General features: G+C 34.9%; 1 protein-coding gene across 5 annotated transcripts in view; it reads left to right on the forward strand.

Moving 5' to 3' along the window:
• PARP8 (poly(ADP-ribose) polymerase family member 8) overlaps window positions 1-17,529 on the forward strand; it is a 185,183-nt gene that overhangs the window by 94,506 nt on the left and 73,148 nt on the right. For all 5 annotated transcript variants that reach the window (XM_089908841.1, XM_022597819.3, XM_022597803.3 and 2 more), the window contains exons 5-8: window positions 5,376-5,465; window positions 6,034-6,104; window positions 7,590-7,667; window positions 9,173-9,267. In XM_089908841.1, the coding sequence (XP_089764967.1) occupies window positions 5,376-5,465; window positions 6,034-6,104; window positions 7,590-7,667; window positions 9,173-9,267 (334 nt within the window). The remainder of the gene's footprint in view (window positions 1-5,375; window positions 5,466-6,033; window positions 6,105-7,589; window positions 7,668-9,172; window positions 9,268-17,529) is intronic.

Here is a 17,529-nt window from a genome sequence, read left to right on the forward strand (position 1 = left end):
GTTCCCTTACAGTTGTTTTGCTATGATCTCCATATGTTTTAAGCATAGCATTCCATAAAACTATTGTGCAATTTTACAAGGAGAGTTATTCATTATTAAAAATATGCCTATTTTTAATAGTATAAAAAGTATTCTAGGCAGATATTATTGGAAGAACCAAGACGTGAAATGTATAAAGAAAAAAAATTTCTTAGCTGGTTTTGCAATCAGCCCTCTTCCTTATTATGATATAGTATGTTTTTGATGCTGAATGTTTGCTTAAATGTGTTAGGAAAATAAAAGCCGCACTATTTATTGTAAATATTATGATTATTATGCTTCCCATCTGAGACAGCTCCTAGAGATGTCACCCAAGAGAGGTGCAGGACATTTAAGTCAGGGTGATAGAAATAATGCCACAAATGAAAGCCCCCTGAAGACAGTAAGTGAATTATTCTGTAGCGCAAGAAATATGATAGATGCCTTTAATAAACCAAGTGAACCAAATGTTTAGCTCCCTCTTGTGGTCAAGAAGTATTACTCTGGTTTTTCTCGCCATACGGGAGCCCCACTGGAACTACAGTATATAAAAATTGAAATTAAAACATAAAGTATTGGTTATCATTGGTGCTTTTTAAAATTGAGTTTACATCATGAAGCAAGTGCATAGCCAATATAATTTAATTTATAAAAAAGAAGTGTAAATAAAACACAGAGATGGAGAGAGAGATTAGTGCATTTGGGGATAGAATTTTGAATTGGTTGATGCCAAGTATTTTCTTATGCATGATTGAATTGATTCTAAATACCAGTTTGTGTATAGACAGAACAAGTGCTATCATGACATTTTATACTTGAAGAAATGTGCTGAGGGAAGTTAAATATTCCCCAAGGATGTGTAGTTTGGTGGTAACCAAGTCTATAATTCAGTTCTGATTCCTATCACTTCTGTGGAAGAAGTAGTAGTAGTATTTTTATGGAGCTTTCTTCAAAGTGAATATTACTATGATAATATTTTCCCCATTATTAAATTTTAATCCATAGTTATTTGTACTAGGAGTTCAGTTAATACGCTTGATTTCTCATATAGATAATATTATATAAAAATTATATGTTTGCTCTTCCTTTCCAGTATTCATACCTGTATTTTTTTCTCCTCTTGTACTGGCTAGAATTTCCAGAATGAATTTTAATAATAGATATGAAAATTGGCAGCTTCGTTCCTTTTCTCAAAGTTAGTGAGCTTGCTTCTAGTTGCTTTCAGAGAGCAAGTGTCATTCCTTTTCTCATTTACTAAGCTTTTTTTTTTTTAAGAATGAGTATTAAGTCTTTATCGAATTCTTGTTTGGCATCTAATGAGGTATCGTGTATGTTTTCTCCTTTGAATAGAAGGTGACAAGTTACATTAGCAGATATCTTAAGGCTGCTCTATAAGAACTACGTATATTTTGTCATGTGCTCTGTTATTAAATACTTCAAATTGATGATGGAATTAAACTGTTCTTTGGCATTTGATAGAACTTGCTAGCAAATCTATCTGAGCCTGTATCTTTTTTCTTTTTTTTTTTTTTTGCGGTACGCGGGCCTCTCACTGTTGTGGCCTCTCCCGTTGCAGAGCACAGGCTCCGGACGCACAGGCTCAGTGGCCATGGCTCACGGGCCTAGCCGCTCCGCGGCATGTGGGGTCTTCCCGGACCGGGGCACGAACCCGTGTCCCCTGCATCGGCAGGCGCACGCTCAACCACTGTGCCACCAGGGAAGCCCTGAGCCTGGTATCTTTTTAGGGATGGTTCTAGAGCAGTCATATTTTTCTGCCATGATTGATGAACCTGTTCTTTGTTTCTATTTCTTAGTCATTTTTTAACATGTGTTCTTCTTGAAAGCCCACTATGTTGGAGGAATGTCCAAATTTTTCAGCAAAAAGTGTTTTTAATAGTATTCAGTCTGTAAGTCTAAAAATCTTCTGCATCTCTGTGGTTATTTCTCCTTTCTCATTTCTGTTATTTTATATTTATTCTTGTCTTTTTCTCCCCTTGATTTTTCTTCCAAAATGTTTGCCTATTTTAAAAATTATTTCAAACAAATGCTCTCTTTTATGTTGCTTTTAATTTCTAAATGCAATAATCTTGATAGTACTTTTATTAATTCCTTCTGCTAATGTTCCTCAGGATTTTTTCCCTACTTTTTCTGGATAATACGGTTCAGTGCTTAGCTCATCATCTAAGTTTGAAAATACAGTATGGAATTTTTTTTGCCCTATGAAAATGTATTAGCATAATCCTCCAAATTCAGGATTATGCCATCCTATTTATTCCTTAGCAGATTTGCCATTTTATAGTTTTAATCTATTAAGTTACCTGTGCCATCTATTGGAACTCATTTCATAGTTTGTTTTTGTGAAAATTAAAATTGAGAGGGTCTTCAGTTTTAGGTACATATAATAACGTATATAAATGAAATACTAAAGATATATTGGCTATTCAAATAAAATGAAGAAATAAAGCAGCCTTCTAGTTTACCTGTGGAGTTTCTACTGTAGACAATTTTCTGTTTTTTAAAGGTAAGTATATTACAAATCACAGATAATTGACTCTGTTGTGACCAGCAGAATTCTTTCTCATCAGTTACCACCTTTAGTTGGGAGGCTTACCTACTGGAGGGTATGAATTCTCTCATTTCTCTTACATGTTTTACAAGATACTGCAATTGTTGAGTGACAATATTCTGATATAAAAAAACATAGCAAAGCATTGATGTTTGGATTCAGACAGTTTTACCACTTACTATGCTATGTGTAATTACTTTAGTTACTTAAATAATTTGGGTGAATTAATTTTTCTGAGCCTTGGTTTCCTCATCTTTAAAATAGGGATAATAATTGGCTTGGTGGTTGACATGAATATCATATGTAGGGGAAATATGCAGATTGTAGTATAAAACCAGTATAGTTATTATTTATAATTATTTCTATTAAGTTACATAGTTACTTAATATTACATATTAAGTTACATAGTTACTTAATATTTCTATTAAGTTATTATTTATAATTATTTCTATTAAGTTACATTATTCATTAATAATGGAATACTGGCTTAAATTAGAAATAGAATAAAAGCAGTAATTTAAGAGATGCGTTTCCGTAGCTCTCTACTCACCTCTCCCTTGTCCACAGAAGTTCCAGTAATGCTTGCATAGTCTGGTAGGGAAGGGAAGAGAAAATATTCATACTGTTAACAGCCTTTAACAAGAATCTACAGGTTCTCTACAAAACATACACGTTAAAGAACCTAATTGTCCCCGGAAGCTTTCAGAAAAAAAATTGCCATCCTCAGACTCAAGTGGGAGACTTCCCGTGAAGGAATTTGAGTTTGAAAGCATTCTGTTCTGTCACTGACTCATTCTGTTACCTTAAATGCATTCTTTATCCTTTTTGTGTCCTACTTTCCTATGTCTAAACAAAGACAATGTATTATTACAGATATCAGAATAGGTTGAGGAAGATTTAGAAATAATTAGTTAAACAACAACAAAAGAAAACATAGAATCAATTCAGACAGCTGGGACGCTCCTCAAAGATCATCAGCAAACCTCTTCGTTTTATAACAAGGCAGACAGTGGCTTAGATTTAAAGGGATCAACAGCTAATTGGTAGCAGAGTCTAGATTTGAAGTGCTTTGTCTACTCTTAAATTTCTGTTCTTGACTTGAATACACCTCTGTGATCTGGCCTATTGTATCGTAATGGTTATTTAATGGATACCGTCATGCAAACTGAAAACATTTTGGTTTGGGTAAATTAAGCCAAAAGCAGAAACTAAAAGTGTTCTAATGCTTAAATACTAATCAAACTACAGACTGGTAGAAAATCTCTTAGAAAATGATATGTTGAATGCCTAATCCTGTCTTTCGGTGTTATGCAACAGTTATTTACTAAGTTATATTGTCTTGAATCACACCTCACTGCCTTCCAGTGTCAACACTTTGTGTAAGCCGTTTGGTCCTTTAACTTGAGTTATTCATTTCCCTGTTTTCTTAAACAGAAAGTTCTAATTTATTTGCCTCTTGATGCTTTAGGACAATCCTCCTCATTCCATGATATGGAGTCCACTGTCCAGATTTTTCTGGATCTTTCCTTCTAGTTGGTGGTCAGCATTGCTTCCATTGCTCTTTTTCTTCTCAAGTTTGCGTCAAGGAATCCATTGTACATAGGGAAAACCGAACTATGCACAATGAATCAGTAAGGCTCTGAATGAGGGTTTAAGAGGTTTAAAAATGGACTGAACCCTCTGAATGAGGGCTAAGAAATTTAAAAACTCTGTTTTAACAGAGCAGCTGTTGATCCTCACCTGAAGGTATGAGTTTACTGACAGAAGAGACCCCAGATAAGCAGTCAAAGGCTCACCTAATATGATGAGACAGTAATTAAAAAGTTATATTAAATCTGTTTCTTAATCCGGGGTCTCACTTGATAAACACAAAAATCCTCACGCCCTCCTAGATGCTACTTGAAAAGGAAATAAGGCAAAATTTGTAATTAGAACAAATCAAAATAATGGGGCAAACCTGTTTTGTTTCAAGTCTAATCCACCTGCATCTCCTCTCAGATTCCTGACTAACTTAAATCCTTTGACTTTGAGAGTCTTTTGTGGCTACGTTGTGAATACATATCACTGTCACTACTCAAGGTCTAAAAACAGTACAGATGTTTCTTTGGAAATAAAGTAATGACTTAGCTCTCTATCAGTTAAAAATCATGTTCTCATTGTACTGACACAATATCATGAAGACTGGGCTCAAGATCTTTTATCATGTGTTCGGTAAGTCATCTGAACACTCATTTCTCCTAGCAGAAATTGATACAGGCTTCTGTTGTTGGTTAGGTCTATTTTAGACTTTTATTTTTTATATATATATTTACATTTTTTATACATCATTGATGAGTGTATTATAGGACGATTATTTAAAAATCGGTTAAATATTTGTTGAATAGCTGTGTCACAGATGCCCTGTAACCATCAATGAGCAAAAAAAATAACAGTCGTGTGTCATATTACCATATACTTGATACCGATATTGGGAAGGATGCTCTTCAATGAGTTGAGGCAACCAGTTGCGTCCAAATGATCCATTACTGCATGGGATGTTAGAGATGTGTTTGGATAGTCTCTATCCAAAGTCCATGTTTGTCTAGGAGATGCAAACATCTTTAAAGAAGCTATTTACAATTAATTCGCACATAAACCTGCAATTTACTTCATTTTTTTTCTGAGATTAATCAGAACAGTAGTGTGTGCCTTATGAGTGTTGGAAGCGATGTGGCTATACCTTAATGTTTTTTAATGAAGGTTGTACTTTTTCAAGTTACTATGCCTTTAGTTGTCTATATTTCTTTTGCAGATAATACATATGTGTCAAGTTCAGAAAATGATGAAGATGTATTAGTTACTACAGAGCCAATTCCAGTAATTTTTCATCGAATAGCAACAGGTAAGAGGAATACACTATTTTCTTAAATTCCAGGTTAATATTTTCTTGATTATAGGTAGCTTTGTGTTTTGGTTTCTTTTAACCCATATAGGATTTATCTTTGGCATCTATAAATCTGGTTTTCCATACAGATTTTCTATTTAAAGTCATTAATTTGTTTTTCAGCGGTTTTAAAAATGCATAAATTAGTACTTTTAAAAAGTCCCATTTAAATGCCTTATGCAGATACTTGCTTCTGTGAAAATATTTTCATCCATAATGATACTGCCAGACAAACTGAATATTTAAAAAACATACTGAAGGCAACGTAGATCCCATGAAATATATAGTGAGAACTGAAGGAATTTGTACTGTGGCCACTTCAGTTTGAGCACATTTTTATGGGCAATGAAAAATCAGAATAGTTTGTATGTAATATAATTCTCCAACATAGTATAGTTTCAAAATATCCCTTAATTTCTCTTGCAAAGGAAAGAATCATCTATGGGGTGTTTTTATACTGAAACTTATAAATATTTGGTAAATAGTATACTGAAAACTAAAATGATTCTTTAATTATAACTTTCAGAATTAAGAAAGACAAATGACATTAACTGTTGCTTATCCATAAAATCCAAATTACAGAAGGAAAATGGGGAGGTATGTAAATTACATTTTATGTTTTATTATATTTCTTCAAACAGTATAGATATATTTGAAATTTACTGTGTATTTGTAGTTAATATCATCATTATTTAGGTTAAAATTGCATATAGTGAATGAAGTACACGCTCCTGGCTTAGGGACTTATGTATGGGAAAGATGGTGGCCTAAAATTAGCTACCTTTCAAGTAATAGAAAGAACATCTGGTTTAAATCTAAATAAAGTGCATACAAAACCTAACTTGTTCTCTGTGTTTTCATCAAATAATGTAGTTGATTGAAGAGCACTTATGTAACATATTTAGAATAACCGTATGTTATTCTAAACTGTATGTTTAGATTAACTGTATGTGGTATACATAGTTTCGATCAGACCCTTAAAATTTCATCTGTAAAAGATGATCTTTCTAGCTAAAGGAGCACAGAGCTTGGGTATAGTCTTATTATTTTTGGCCAGTGTTAAAACAACAACAAACTTATCCCCTTTCCTCACCTTCAAGAAATTTACTTCAATCTGTAAGTAAATACGGGGACATTAAACAAACAAAATGAATGTGGTGGCACCCGACAATTCTTTGGTTTTAAAACTATGCACTGAATGCAACCCTGCCTTCCCCTCAGTGTTGTACCATTCATCGTGCTCTTCAGTAGCCAAACTGAGAATCACTGATTTTAGCATTATTGCTGCTAAAACCAAAAACTGTTTGTATTTTATAAAACCCAAATTCCCTTTTCTAGGTTTTTTGTTTGCCTTAGTAATTTGAAATTTGATCTAGAAATTTAAGGATAATTACAAAACATTGAATTAATAGATTCCTGTGTCTAAAAGCAGCTACCTTTCTCTTAATTATTTTAAAAGGGTCAGGGATAGGAATAGTTACTTTAGATGAATTTTTGTTGTTTGTACTTTAGACACATAACAGATACGGTTCAGTTAATTAGAAACTCAAACTTCAAGCATATTTAATTAAATATCCTTTTGAAATCTGAAATCTAAAATTATTTCTACAAAGTTCTCTTCATAACGTGATTTGTATTTATTTTCATAATTTGAGTTTTATATTATTAGATTCAAAGTGCCTTTTCTTTCATACCATTATGTGGTGTTGGCGGTGGAAGTGAGAACAGTCTGGGATACATAACGCTGAGGAATTTTTTAATAGAAAACTGAATCAGTGTGAGCTGCTCAGATGTTTTATCAGAACAAACCCCAAATTGTAATTGATTAATGTAGCTTTTTATATACATCAAATATTAAATTGTACAACTCAAGACCAGTGAAACGTACATAGAGCTTAATGCACCCACAAAATTGTCTCTTACTACCTTTTTGGTTTTGGTTTGCACTGCACCAACAGTTCTTTTATTTAAAATCCATGTGGTATGCATAAGACCTACCTATTATGGCCACTTGTTACTTTAGTTTCAGAAGGAGGAAAACTAGTTTGACCATTAAAATTGCCTTCTTACTATTATTTTAAGGAGTCAAGACAAAATAGTACGGTGGAAGAAGATTCTGAAGGAGATAATGATTCTGAAGAATTTTATTATGGAGGACAGGTAAGCACACCAGCTCCTCCAAATAGCCACTCTCAAAGGTAGCAGTAGCCATACACGTCCTAGTGGAAATCTGTGCTTGTCATCTAAAAGACCTGTGTGGTGTTCAGGGTTCTGTAACTAACAAGGAGATTTCTATAATTTGTCTGTCACTCATTTTCTATATATTTTCAGAAATTAAGGTTACTCTTGCAATTATTTGACTGTAATCATTTATTTACATTGAGGTTGTCTTAACTTCATTACAGATGTTTTGCAGACAGCATCTTATTATGCTTTTAACTTTTACATTTATTAAGCATATTGTGCTCAGTCAATATTTTGAAATGGTGACACTAATAAAAGCATGAATTGTTAGTTTTAAATAGAAGGTGATTAACCTTTATAAAAACTGATGGGCCCTAATTATCGAGCATCCTCATTATTTGTATTCATTATCTTCCTTTTCCTTCTATACTAAAGTGTTTGTTGAAAAATTGTTATGAAGAAACATCATAATTTATATATATGAAAATAGCATAGCCACATATGCATATATATGAAAGAATTCATTATATTTTTCCAGAATAATGTTAACATTTTAAACTGAGCATTTGATTTTAGGATATGGCTATATAAGTTGTCTTGTTCTGTTTCTGTAAACTTCTTGATCCAATATGCTTTGTAACTTGGATAGTTTAAGGGAAAGGTAATATGTTAAAGAGATGCTTTAAAGCCAGTTATTATTATGTAAAGAATGCAAGTCAATTTATTCATTCAGGATCAGAAATTAGTAATCTGTCAATCAAGTGTATGCAAGGCAGTAGAGGTATGGACGGACATAAATAAAACTAGGTTTCCTGTCTCCAGAATGCCTTACTAGGAATGGGGTACTTTTCCTAATGATTCTTTAACCAATATAACACTCTAACATTCTGCAAAATAATTCTTCCACTTTCGATTTTTGTTTACACTGCTAATTCTTACAGGGGGAAGTAAATGTTTTTTTCAGTCTAGAAGTTTTTCAGATTATCTGCCACTTCACTCCTTTTATCATTAGCATTGTCTTCGTATCAAAGTAGTCGAATATTACTTTTTAAGCATAATAAATTCTACTAGATATATGTGAACCTAAGAACTTTAGTGAATATATTGCTGAACTGTCTATACTTTTTTTTTTTTTTTTTTTTGCGGTACGCGGGCCTCTCACCGCTGCGGCCCCTCCCGCTGCGGAGTAACAGGCTCCGGACGCACAGGCTCAGCGGCCATGGCCCACGGGCGCAGCCGCTCCGCGGCATGCGGGATCCTCCCGGACCGGGGCACGAGCCCGCGTCACCCGCATCGGCAGGCGGACTCCCAACCACTGCGCCCCCAGGGAAGCCCTGAACTGTCTATACTTTTTTCATGAAGGCGACAGAGAAAATGCCCATGGCAGAACTACAGGGTCACCTGTCCAAGAGATTGTTTGTATTTTGATTTTTTTGATTCTCTTTACCCTAAGTCATTTCTAAATTATCCCTTTTCATCAGGTGAACTATGACGGGGAGCTGCACAAGCACCCCCAACTCGAAGCTGATTTGTCGGCAGTGAGAGAGATATATGGGCCACATGCAGTTTCTCTCAGGTAAATAAATACCTTCGGTGAATACAACTTAAAATTATTTGGAAAGTCACTGGAATTTTCCGTTGGAGTTAAGTGGAAATTTCCTTGGGCTTAATTATATTTGAAAGTATATGAGAGTCTATTATGTTTCTACTTACACAAAATGGCATATTTATGGCTATGATTTTTTTTGTGTGTACACATGGTTTAAGATTACATTGATTTCATTAAAGAAATTAGTTATTTTTGGAGAGTTAGTCTGATAAAATATCAGTCTTGAGTGGCATCACAATCAATTCCCGTAACAGATTTGGCCAGCTGAGCCCATGTTGTTATCATAAATTAAGGACATATTTGTGTGAACAATAAAAGTAAATAATGCATAACCGCTGGTATCCAAATCACATTGTGATATGTAATCTGGCCCCTAAAAAAAGAAAGGAAAAAAAGACATAAGTTTGTGCGATGTGTGTTTGAATGATAATTATTTTTTTTTGTTGCAGTTACTTAATATATTATTTGGTGATAAATTTCCAGGCCATTTTCTATTACTTTAGTTATTCAGAAGACCCCCACCATCCCTATTTAGACTTTCTTTTCTCTCCTTAATTTAAGAAAAACCCTTTTCTGCCATCATACTTGTTTCCTTCCATGAGTCAGATCTGATGTTTCAGATTTTTGTTATCTTCCTAAAGGGTGGTCTCCAAGTCTCCAGACTCCTCTCACAGCCTGACCTCAGTTCCAGCCTCATCCACCCAAACCAGGATTGTTTCTGTTCTCGAAATGTGCTATATTTCCCCTTGACTTTGTCCATTTGCCCAAGCAGTGCTTCCCTCTCAAACCCGGTTGCTCTCTTTATTCAAGCCCCAGTCTAAAGGTCAGCTTTCCTTTGAGCCTTCCTTGAATCTCTGATGCAGATTGGTTATTCTGCCGTCTGCACTCCCATCACATTTGGCTCTTAATCTCATTTGTTAGTCTCTTCATGTCTTGTTGTTATGGGTTTACTTCTCCCCCTCTAGACTCTGAATTCTGTGAGTGCTGGGGCAGCACACATTTTTGTTACTTGCCTTTATTTTGTGTTGGTTTGGTTTTCAGTCCTGCTTGTACTCCAGTACTTAGCCTAGCACAGGTTACATGTGAAATATAAGCTGGGGGCTTCTTGACTGTTTTCAGTGGAACGTCTGTGAAAAATGTTCATATTATCTGGTTATATTCTTTTCAGTGAACATACGCAGATTTTGAGAGAGCAAACGAATACTTAAGGGAGTATAACACAGCTGTAATTTATAATTGCTAACTGTTTCATTTTACCTGCAGAAACTCACAACCACCTGTGGCCTAAATAAGCTGGGATCGTACACCCGGACCCTCTCCCTCCTGCTCATGGAGGGATATTAGGCTACAACTGAGTGAGGGTGATTGGGATTATACTTGGAAAAGCAAATCTTTGCAATTTCCAAAGTTTTGGCAAATTAGCTGTGATCATTTCACAATTGATCTATGCTCTGGCTCCAGGATAAGGAATATGGAGATTCCATAGGTAGTATAGAGTGAATAAATGAAGAAGGCAACAGGGACTATCAATAAATTGTCCAGGGATTCCCTGGCGGTCCAGTGGTTAAGACTCCGTGCTGTCACTGCCGAGAACCTGGGTTCGATCCCTGGTAGGGGAACTAAGATCCCACAAGCTGTGTGGCTCGGCCTAAATAAATAAATAAATAAATAAATTGTCCAAAACAATGACTAATCTTTTTAACTTTAGTCAAACTTTGGTTGAAAGCTTAAAACTTTAATCGCAGTAGTTTAACCTTCTCCCCCATGAAAGAAAAACGTCTGTATATGATTAATTCAATACAATTTAGAATAGAATTTAGCTGCTTTTCATTTGAAATATGTATTTTTGTTTAGAGAATCACTTTACCACACATTGATTGCTTTTATAAAGTTTTTTTACATATATTTCCATGCTATCTAGGCCTCAATCATATCATATATATATGTATATATATATGAATATTTTTGTTTCTTCAGCAAGCATTTGATAATTTCTTATATTACTATCATATGGTAAATACTTATAATTTCTATTCGTATCTTCCATTATTAATAAAATATTGATAATTTATGGACTGTTGAAATTAGATAAATATCTGGAATTCCATTCAAGTGAAGTATCTAAAGTCATAAATGGTTTTGATTATTTTCCCCTTGCCTCTTTCAAGTTTTGGTCCAATTTAACTCTCAATGAATGCAAGCCATGTTCTTGCCTGCTCTAGATTTTCTCTAACTACAGAGGATGTTTCCAGAATAAATAACCTCCCAGAGGCCTCATGATATAAAGGGAAATCACAGCAGGACTAGTGTGATTTACTTAAAATAAATAAGAATGAATTTACTGTCTGGTCTCAAATACTGTGGCTTGGACATATGGGAGAAAGGAGTAGTTAGGCCTAAGATCTTCGAGTCACCTTCTTTGCAAAGTTTTAAGTCTATTGAAAACAGACTGTTCTAATTAGCTGTTCTTTTACTTAATTGAGTTTCATAAGAACTTAATGGAGTTTGAAGAGCAAAAGTACCTCTATATGCATAACATGCTATTTGCTGTTATTTTTTTTAATGTGACATCTAATGAGAAAGGCAGCTAACCACATCTAAGTTCACTTTAAGAGAAGAAAATAACAGAGATTGCCTCAATTGAGGCAAAACTCTCTTTTAGTAGGTTGAGGGAAGTTATAGAAAAAGTGACCGAAGATAAATTTATTACTTAAGTAGGTAATTTTAGCTCTACCTGGCCAAATCATTCAAAAGCAGCATTCTGGCTGGGTTGAACCATACTTGGAAACATTGATGACAATTCTGATTCACAGGCTCTTGTGCAGGAAGTGAGTTAGGTCTCTGGGGGAGCATGGTTAACCCCCTGATCAGTCTGCATGTGTCTCATCTTGAATCATGCAACAAGATGACGTTATTTTATGTTTTTATTATAAATTTACTCCTATAGTCATGTATTCATTTAAAAAATGATCAGTGCTATTGAAAACAATTTGAGATTAATATTTTTAGAAAGCAGGGAATTACAAATCACAGAATTCTCATTTGGTTGGGAGTGAAATGATTCTGATAATTTGCTGATGATGTTTCAAACTTTTACCCCAAATAAAATATCCTTTGCTTTATGATCATCCATCATCCATTTAAAGAACTGAAGGCAGCTGAGTAATATTCTAATCTTCGTATCGTGGCTAATGTTAAAGTAGGTTGGAAGATTGCAAGATTTTGACTATTCACTTTGATCACTTTTTGTGGTTGGATGATTGTAATTTTAGAGTTGATGTTTTGGAGGACAGGGCATGCAGAGGATTTTTTTAAGGTTTGAGGAAGCTATACCACTGAGAGAGAGAGAGAGAGAAGAAGGAAAGAAAAAGCCACATAAATCAGGGTGGACCACTTTAATTTCTCTGGATTTCCATTAGTAGTGGGCCAGTAGGACTACTTAACAGATCTCTGGTTCTCCTCTTCTGGCAGATGGCAGGATTGTATTTCCCTATCTCTTTTTTTTTTTTTAATTAATTTATTTATTTTTTCGCTGCGTTGGGTCTTCATTGATGTGCGTGGGCTTTTGCGGTGAGCAGGGACTACTCTTCATTGCGGTGCGCGGGCTTCTCCTTGCAGTGGCTTCTTTTGTTGCGGAGCACGGGCTCTAGGTGCGCGGACTTTGGTAGTTGTGGCACGCAGGCTCAGTAGTTGTGGCGCACGGGCTCTAGAGCGCAAGCTCAGCAGCTGTGGCTTTGCACGGGCTTAGTTGCTCCGTAGCATGTGGGATCTTCCTGGACCAGGGCTGAAACCCATGTCCCCTGCATTGGCAGGAGGATTCTTAACCACTGCACCACCACCAGGGAAGTCCCGTCCCTACCTCTTATAATATCAGCAGTGGACACACAACTAGTGTTGGCCAGTGGAATGCGAGCCAAAGTGCTAGTGTGTGAGTTCCCACATCTTCAGTACTCCACCACTCTGGGCCCCTTGGCGACTACAATGAATAGCATTCTTTCTAGTCCTCTGATTCCATAGTAAGCAGGTAGTGTGAGTGAGATATAAATCCTTTTTTTGTGCGTTAAACCAGTGAGATTTTGAGGATGTTTGTTACTACAGCATAACTTAACCTACACCGAAGTATGTCATTCATCAAAAGATCTTGGGTTGGATGTTTGTAATGTCCTTTGCAGCATACTGATTCTCCCGCTTCTGCCTCTGGAGCCCATGGAAAAGCAGTCTGAACTGAAAACCAGGGGAAAGTGATGGCAGGAGGCACACAGAAGAAAGAGACAAACAGGAGACTATTTTTCAAAAACACTGGCATAAAACCTAGATGCAAGCTTCAGAATGTGAGATCCCAGACAGTCACCTCTTCTTCCAATGCCTGTGCTTTCCTCAAGCAAAACCAAGGACTTTTAAACGGAGGGCAGAGTTGTAGCAAGTGTTTACCCTGTACCTCTTATACAATGTTTATTTTATATGGGTTTCCTTTCTTATCTGGATCTAATTTTTAAATTCTTCTTAGCCCTGTTGTCCTTTAGAGAAATTTATAGCTACCATGAATACAGTCTTGCAAATGCTTTAATCTGCCAAGACTTCTTCCCAACTACTGAGTTTGCATATTTCTTGGCCCATTCACAAACATCTCTCCCACACTGAGCATGAAACACACACTGAGTAGGCATGCAGAGATAGACACACAAGCTGTTGAGTTTCAGATGTCATAGGAAGGTGTATGTTTCTTCACAAAATATATTTCTTCTCCAAATATAACTGACTAATTGTTGAAAGCAGAAATAACTAAATAGCAATAGAGGTTTATTTCCCAAGAACTTGTGATAGAGTTTCATGTATGTGTGTGTACGCATATAATTTCCTTGACAGTTGATAAGGGAAGGCTATCTGTCTAAAATATATTTTTATAACCAGCACAGTCCTGCTAATTTTGATCAGATAGTATTATAAAACATCACAACAGTATAATAAATAAGCTGTGGTTTTATAGAGAAAGGAGGGCCAACATAGATGGTCTAACATTTAATATATTGTAAGTATGTATGTGGTATCATTAATGAGGATGTTGTCTTGATTAGTTCCACTAAAAAACAGGAGAATGAATTGCTAAGAATTCTAACACATAGTGCCCTCAACAATGCATGTTCATAGAAAAATATATTTCATACATATGTTCTTAAATGAACTAGGTCACATGCAAGTAGTCCAAATCAGATGGCTGGATTTCAAGATATGTCAATTCAAAGACTAATAACTCAGATGCTGAAAAGAAATTTGTGGAGCAGTTCTTCTCAAGCCCTCAGTCCCAGAGTGAAACAACTGCATCAGATCATTTCTGTGTAGTCTCCCTTCTCTTAAAAAAGTATTCAAGTTCAATTTGATGTGAACTTTTCATAGTGAATAAATATAGGCAGTGCACGGAATTGTTTTGAATTATTATAAACCCGATACAGCATTCAGTACCCAATCAGATATCAAGATTCACAGTTCAAGTTGCATTCGTATTTCAAGCATTCGCCTTGATTCTGCGTTTGCTATTCATGAGATCTAGGGCTACTGAAAGATACTCAGATACAGAAGCAGTCCTGATGACTGGGCCGCTGCATCTGGACAGACTGTAATCACGCTTTGTAATCTCGCAGTGGGAAACGTGAAATTACTGGCAATATATAAAAAGGGCATCACAAGGGAAATTGGTTTGCATATACACAGTGTTGTTGTGAGTTCTTTGAAGTGTGGCATAAAAACAAAAGTGTAACTATTTACAGATCTACACCTGCAGAATCCAGTTAATTGCAAACCTTTAATGCCTCTGCCTCCTTAAAGTTCTGTATTTATGCCCTGCTGTGGTGAAGAAGAACACTTGTAACACTTTAGTTACTTTTTTTTGGAAAGAAATTGATAGTATTGGTAACTGGGAAAATACTAACTTTTAACCAGAAAAGTGCTGAAGAAATCATGTAAGGAATACTTCAGAATTCACATATTAAAGGTTTTATAAGGAACGTGTATCACATTCTGATCATAACGTTATGATAAATTCCGTTGAAGTGATCTGGAAATCTATTTTTGAAGAAAACAGCTGTGGGTAAGGTTTGTGCTGACTTTTGTTATCTCTGATTCCTTTTGCTCTGCCTCTAAACATACCCAAGTCTTGCCATCATAAATAAATCCAAAATTATTCTCGCCTCTGAAATTGGCAAAGATGGGAGAAAAAAATGCCTGGCGATGATGAGCATGTGGAAAATGGTCACTGGGGGATCCTCACTGGTGCGATTATAAGTTGTTTTAACCTTTTAAAATAGTAACTAAACAGTATATATTAAGACTCCCAAATATAGTTATACTATTTATTTTACTCAGTAATTCTAGAAATTATTCTCTAGGAAGACAGCTGCACATCGATTTTTATCCAGAGAGCTATTTATCAATATATATAGTGTAAAAAAGTTGAAAGCAACCTAATGTTGTATTACATAATTTTATTCATATAAATACAGACATTTAAATTTATGGTTTTGAAGAATATTCCACAATTTAAAAAATACTCATTATAGAAAAAGTGAAAGAGCAGGACAAAAATCTTTACATACCTTATTATCCTTAATAATAATCATGTGTGTTTCATGATATATTAATATATGAAAGAGACTGGAGTGAGATATAAGCAAAAAGAATTGTCTCTGAGTGACCGTGTTACAAGTTATCTATTGTCTGTTTTCCTCTTTCTCACATTTTATATAATGAGTCTATATTACCATTGTAATCAGAAAAAGTAGATATTTTTAGAAAATACATAACATTTTTTAATAAAATAAATTTTATCCACAACCTATAGTTAATATATAAGTACTCTTTATACTTTTTTGGTTTTCCTACTTCTATTTTATCTAAATAAAGTGTTTTAGTTTCCATAGTGTTTTGGTAATCTGCTTGCTCAGTGAACAGTATATTTGGAACATTTCCCTCAGGATACTAAATGTTTTTATATCAATATTTTTAATAATGGGTAATTTTAAAAGATTATATTAACGTGCCATCATTTATATCCTTATTATTCAATATTCTTTTTTTTTTCTAATTTCTACTCTTACATACATCCTTCTAGGTAAAAGTTTGCACGTATTTGTTATAATTTTCTTGGGAATGGTTGTTGTCAAGGCCTCTTTGTCTCACCAAAATGTCTTTGGCACATCATTAGTGATCTATCCTCATCTTGTATTTAATGGCTCTCTTTTAACATGCCTGGCTGTGGGTTATTTGACTTCTTAAGAGAAATATGCAACAGAGACTCTATGTGGTCTGAAAAACCTAAAATATTTACTCTTTTGACCTTCATAGGAAAAGTTTTCTGAACCCTGAAGTAGAGGCATAAAAGAAATGGTTCTTGTGCTTGGTCCTTCTCCTTGTCTTAGTTTCTGTATAATTTCATAACTAAGTTGGCATACTTTTGTATCTAAATTTGCATATATGTCTATATTTGTAAAGGGTTATAAAGGTTTTTATCCTTTATGAATAGCACAGATGTTTTGATGCAGGCAATTAAAGAATTCCTATTCTTTTCTTCTTTATGTAACCTTTAAAAATATGACCATGAAAAAACAAAAAGTAATTTCATAAATAGTGAAAATGTGCTCAGTGTTTTGATATATTTCTAAGGAGAGGAAGGAGAAAGCACAGAGGCTGAGTTATTATTTTCTAACATGCTGCATGTTTTTGGTCATTGATATCAAAAAGCAAAAGGACCCTCTAGATTCCTTTATTCATCAAATTACATAAAGCCATTTAATCATCAAAAATGCCTTCTCTAAACCCTATAAAAGTGCCATAGTTTTGTACTCTGTTAGCATTATTTGCATATATCATACACAGAAATTTTCGTTGAGTACTTGCTACGTGCCAGATACTGTACTGTACAATTTTGAAGTTGAACGTGAGTTCAATGCCTGGCTTCCCACTGACTTCTTATCTGCCCTTTGACAACTTGTTTCGCTTTCCTAAACCTCAGTTTCCTCATTTGCGAATGAGGATAATTATAGTATCCCTGTCAGAAGGCTATAATGAGGACCTAATGAGATCATCCATTAATGTTTGACCTGGTTTCCAACACAGAGTGATAAGTGATAGTTTATTGAATATCGAATCGGCTAAGCACTTGCATAAGTAAATAGGATACGTGTATTCACATCCCAGCTCTGCTACAAAGTGATGACAGGTGAGTTACTTTCTTAC

Source organism: Delphinapterus leucas, chromosome 3 (genome assembly GCF_059928025.1).
Source record: "Delphinapterus leucas isolate spDelLeu-1000000601 "Yukka" chromosome 3, BTC_Dleu_Yukka2, whole genome shotgun sequence".
Lineage (NCBI taxonomy): Eukaryota > Metazoa > Chordata > Mammalia > Artiodactyla > Monodontidae > Delphinapterus > Delphinapterus leucas.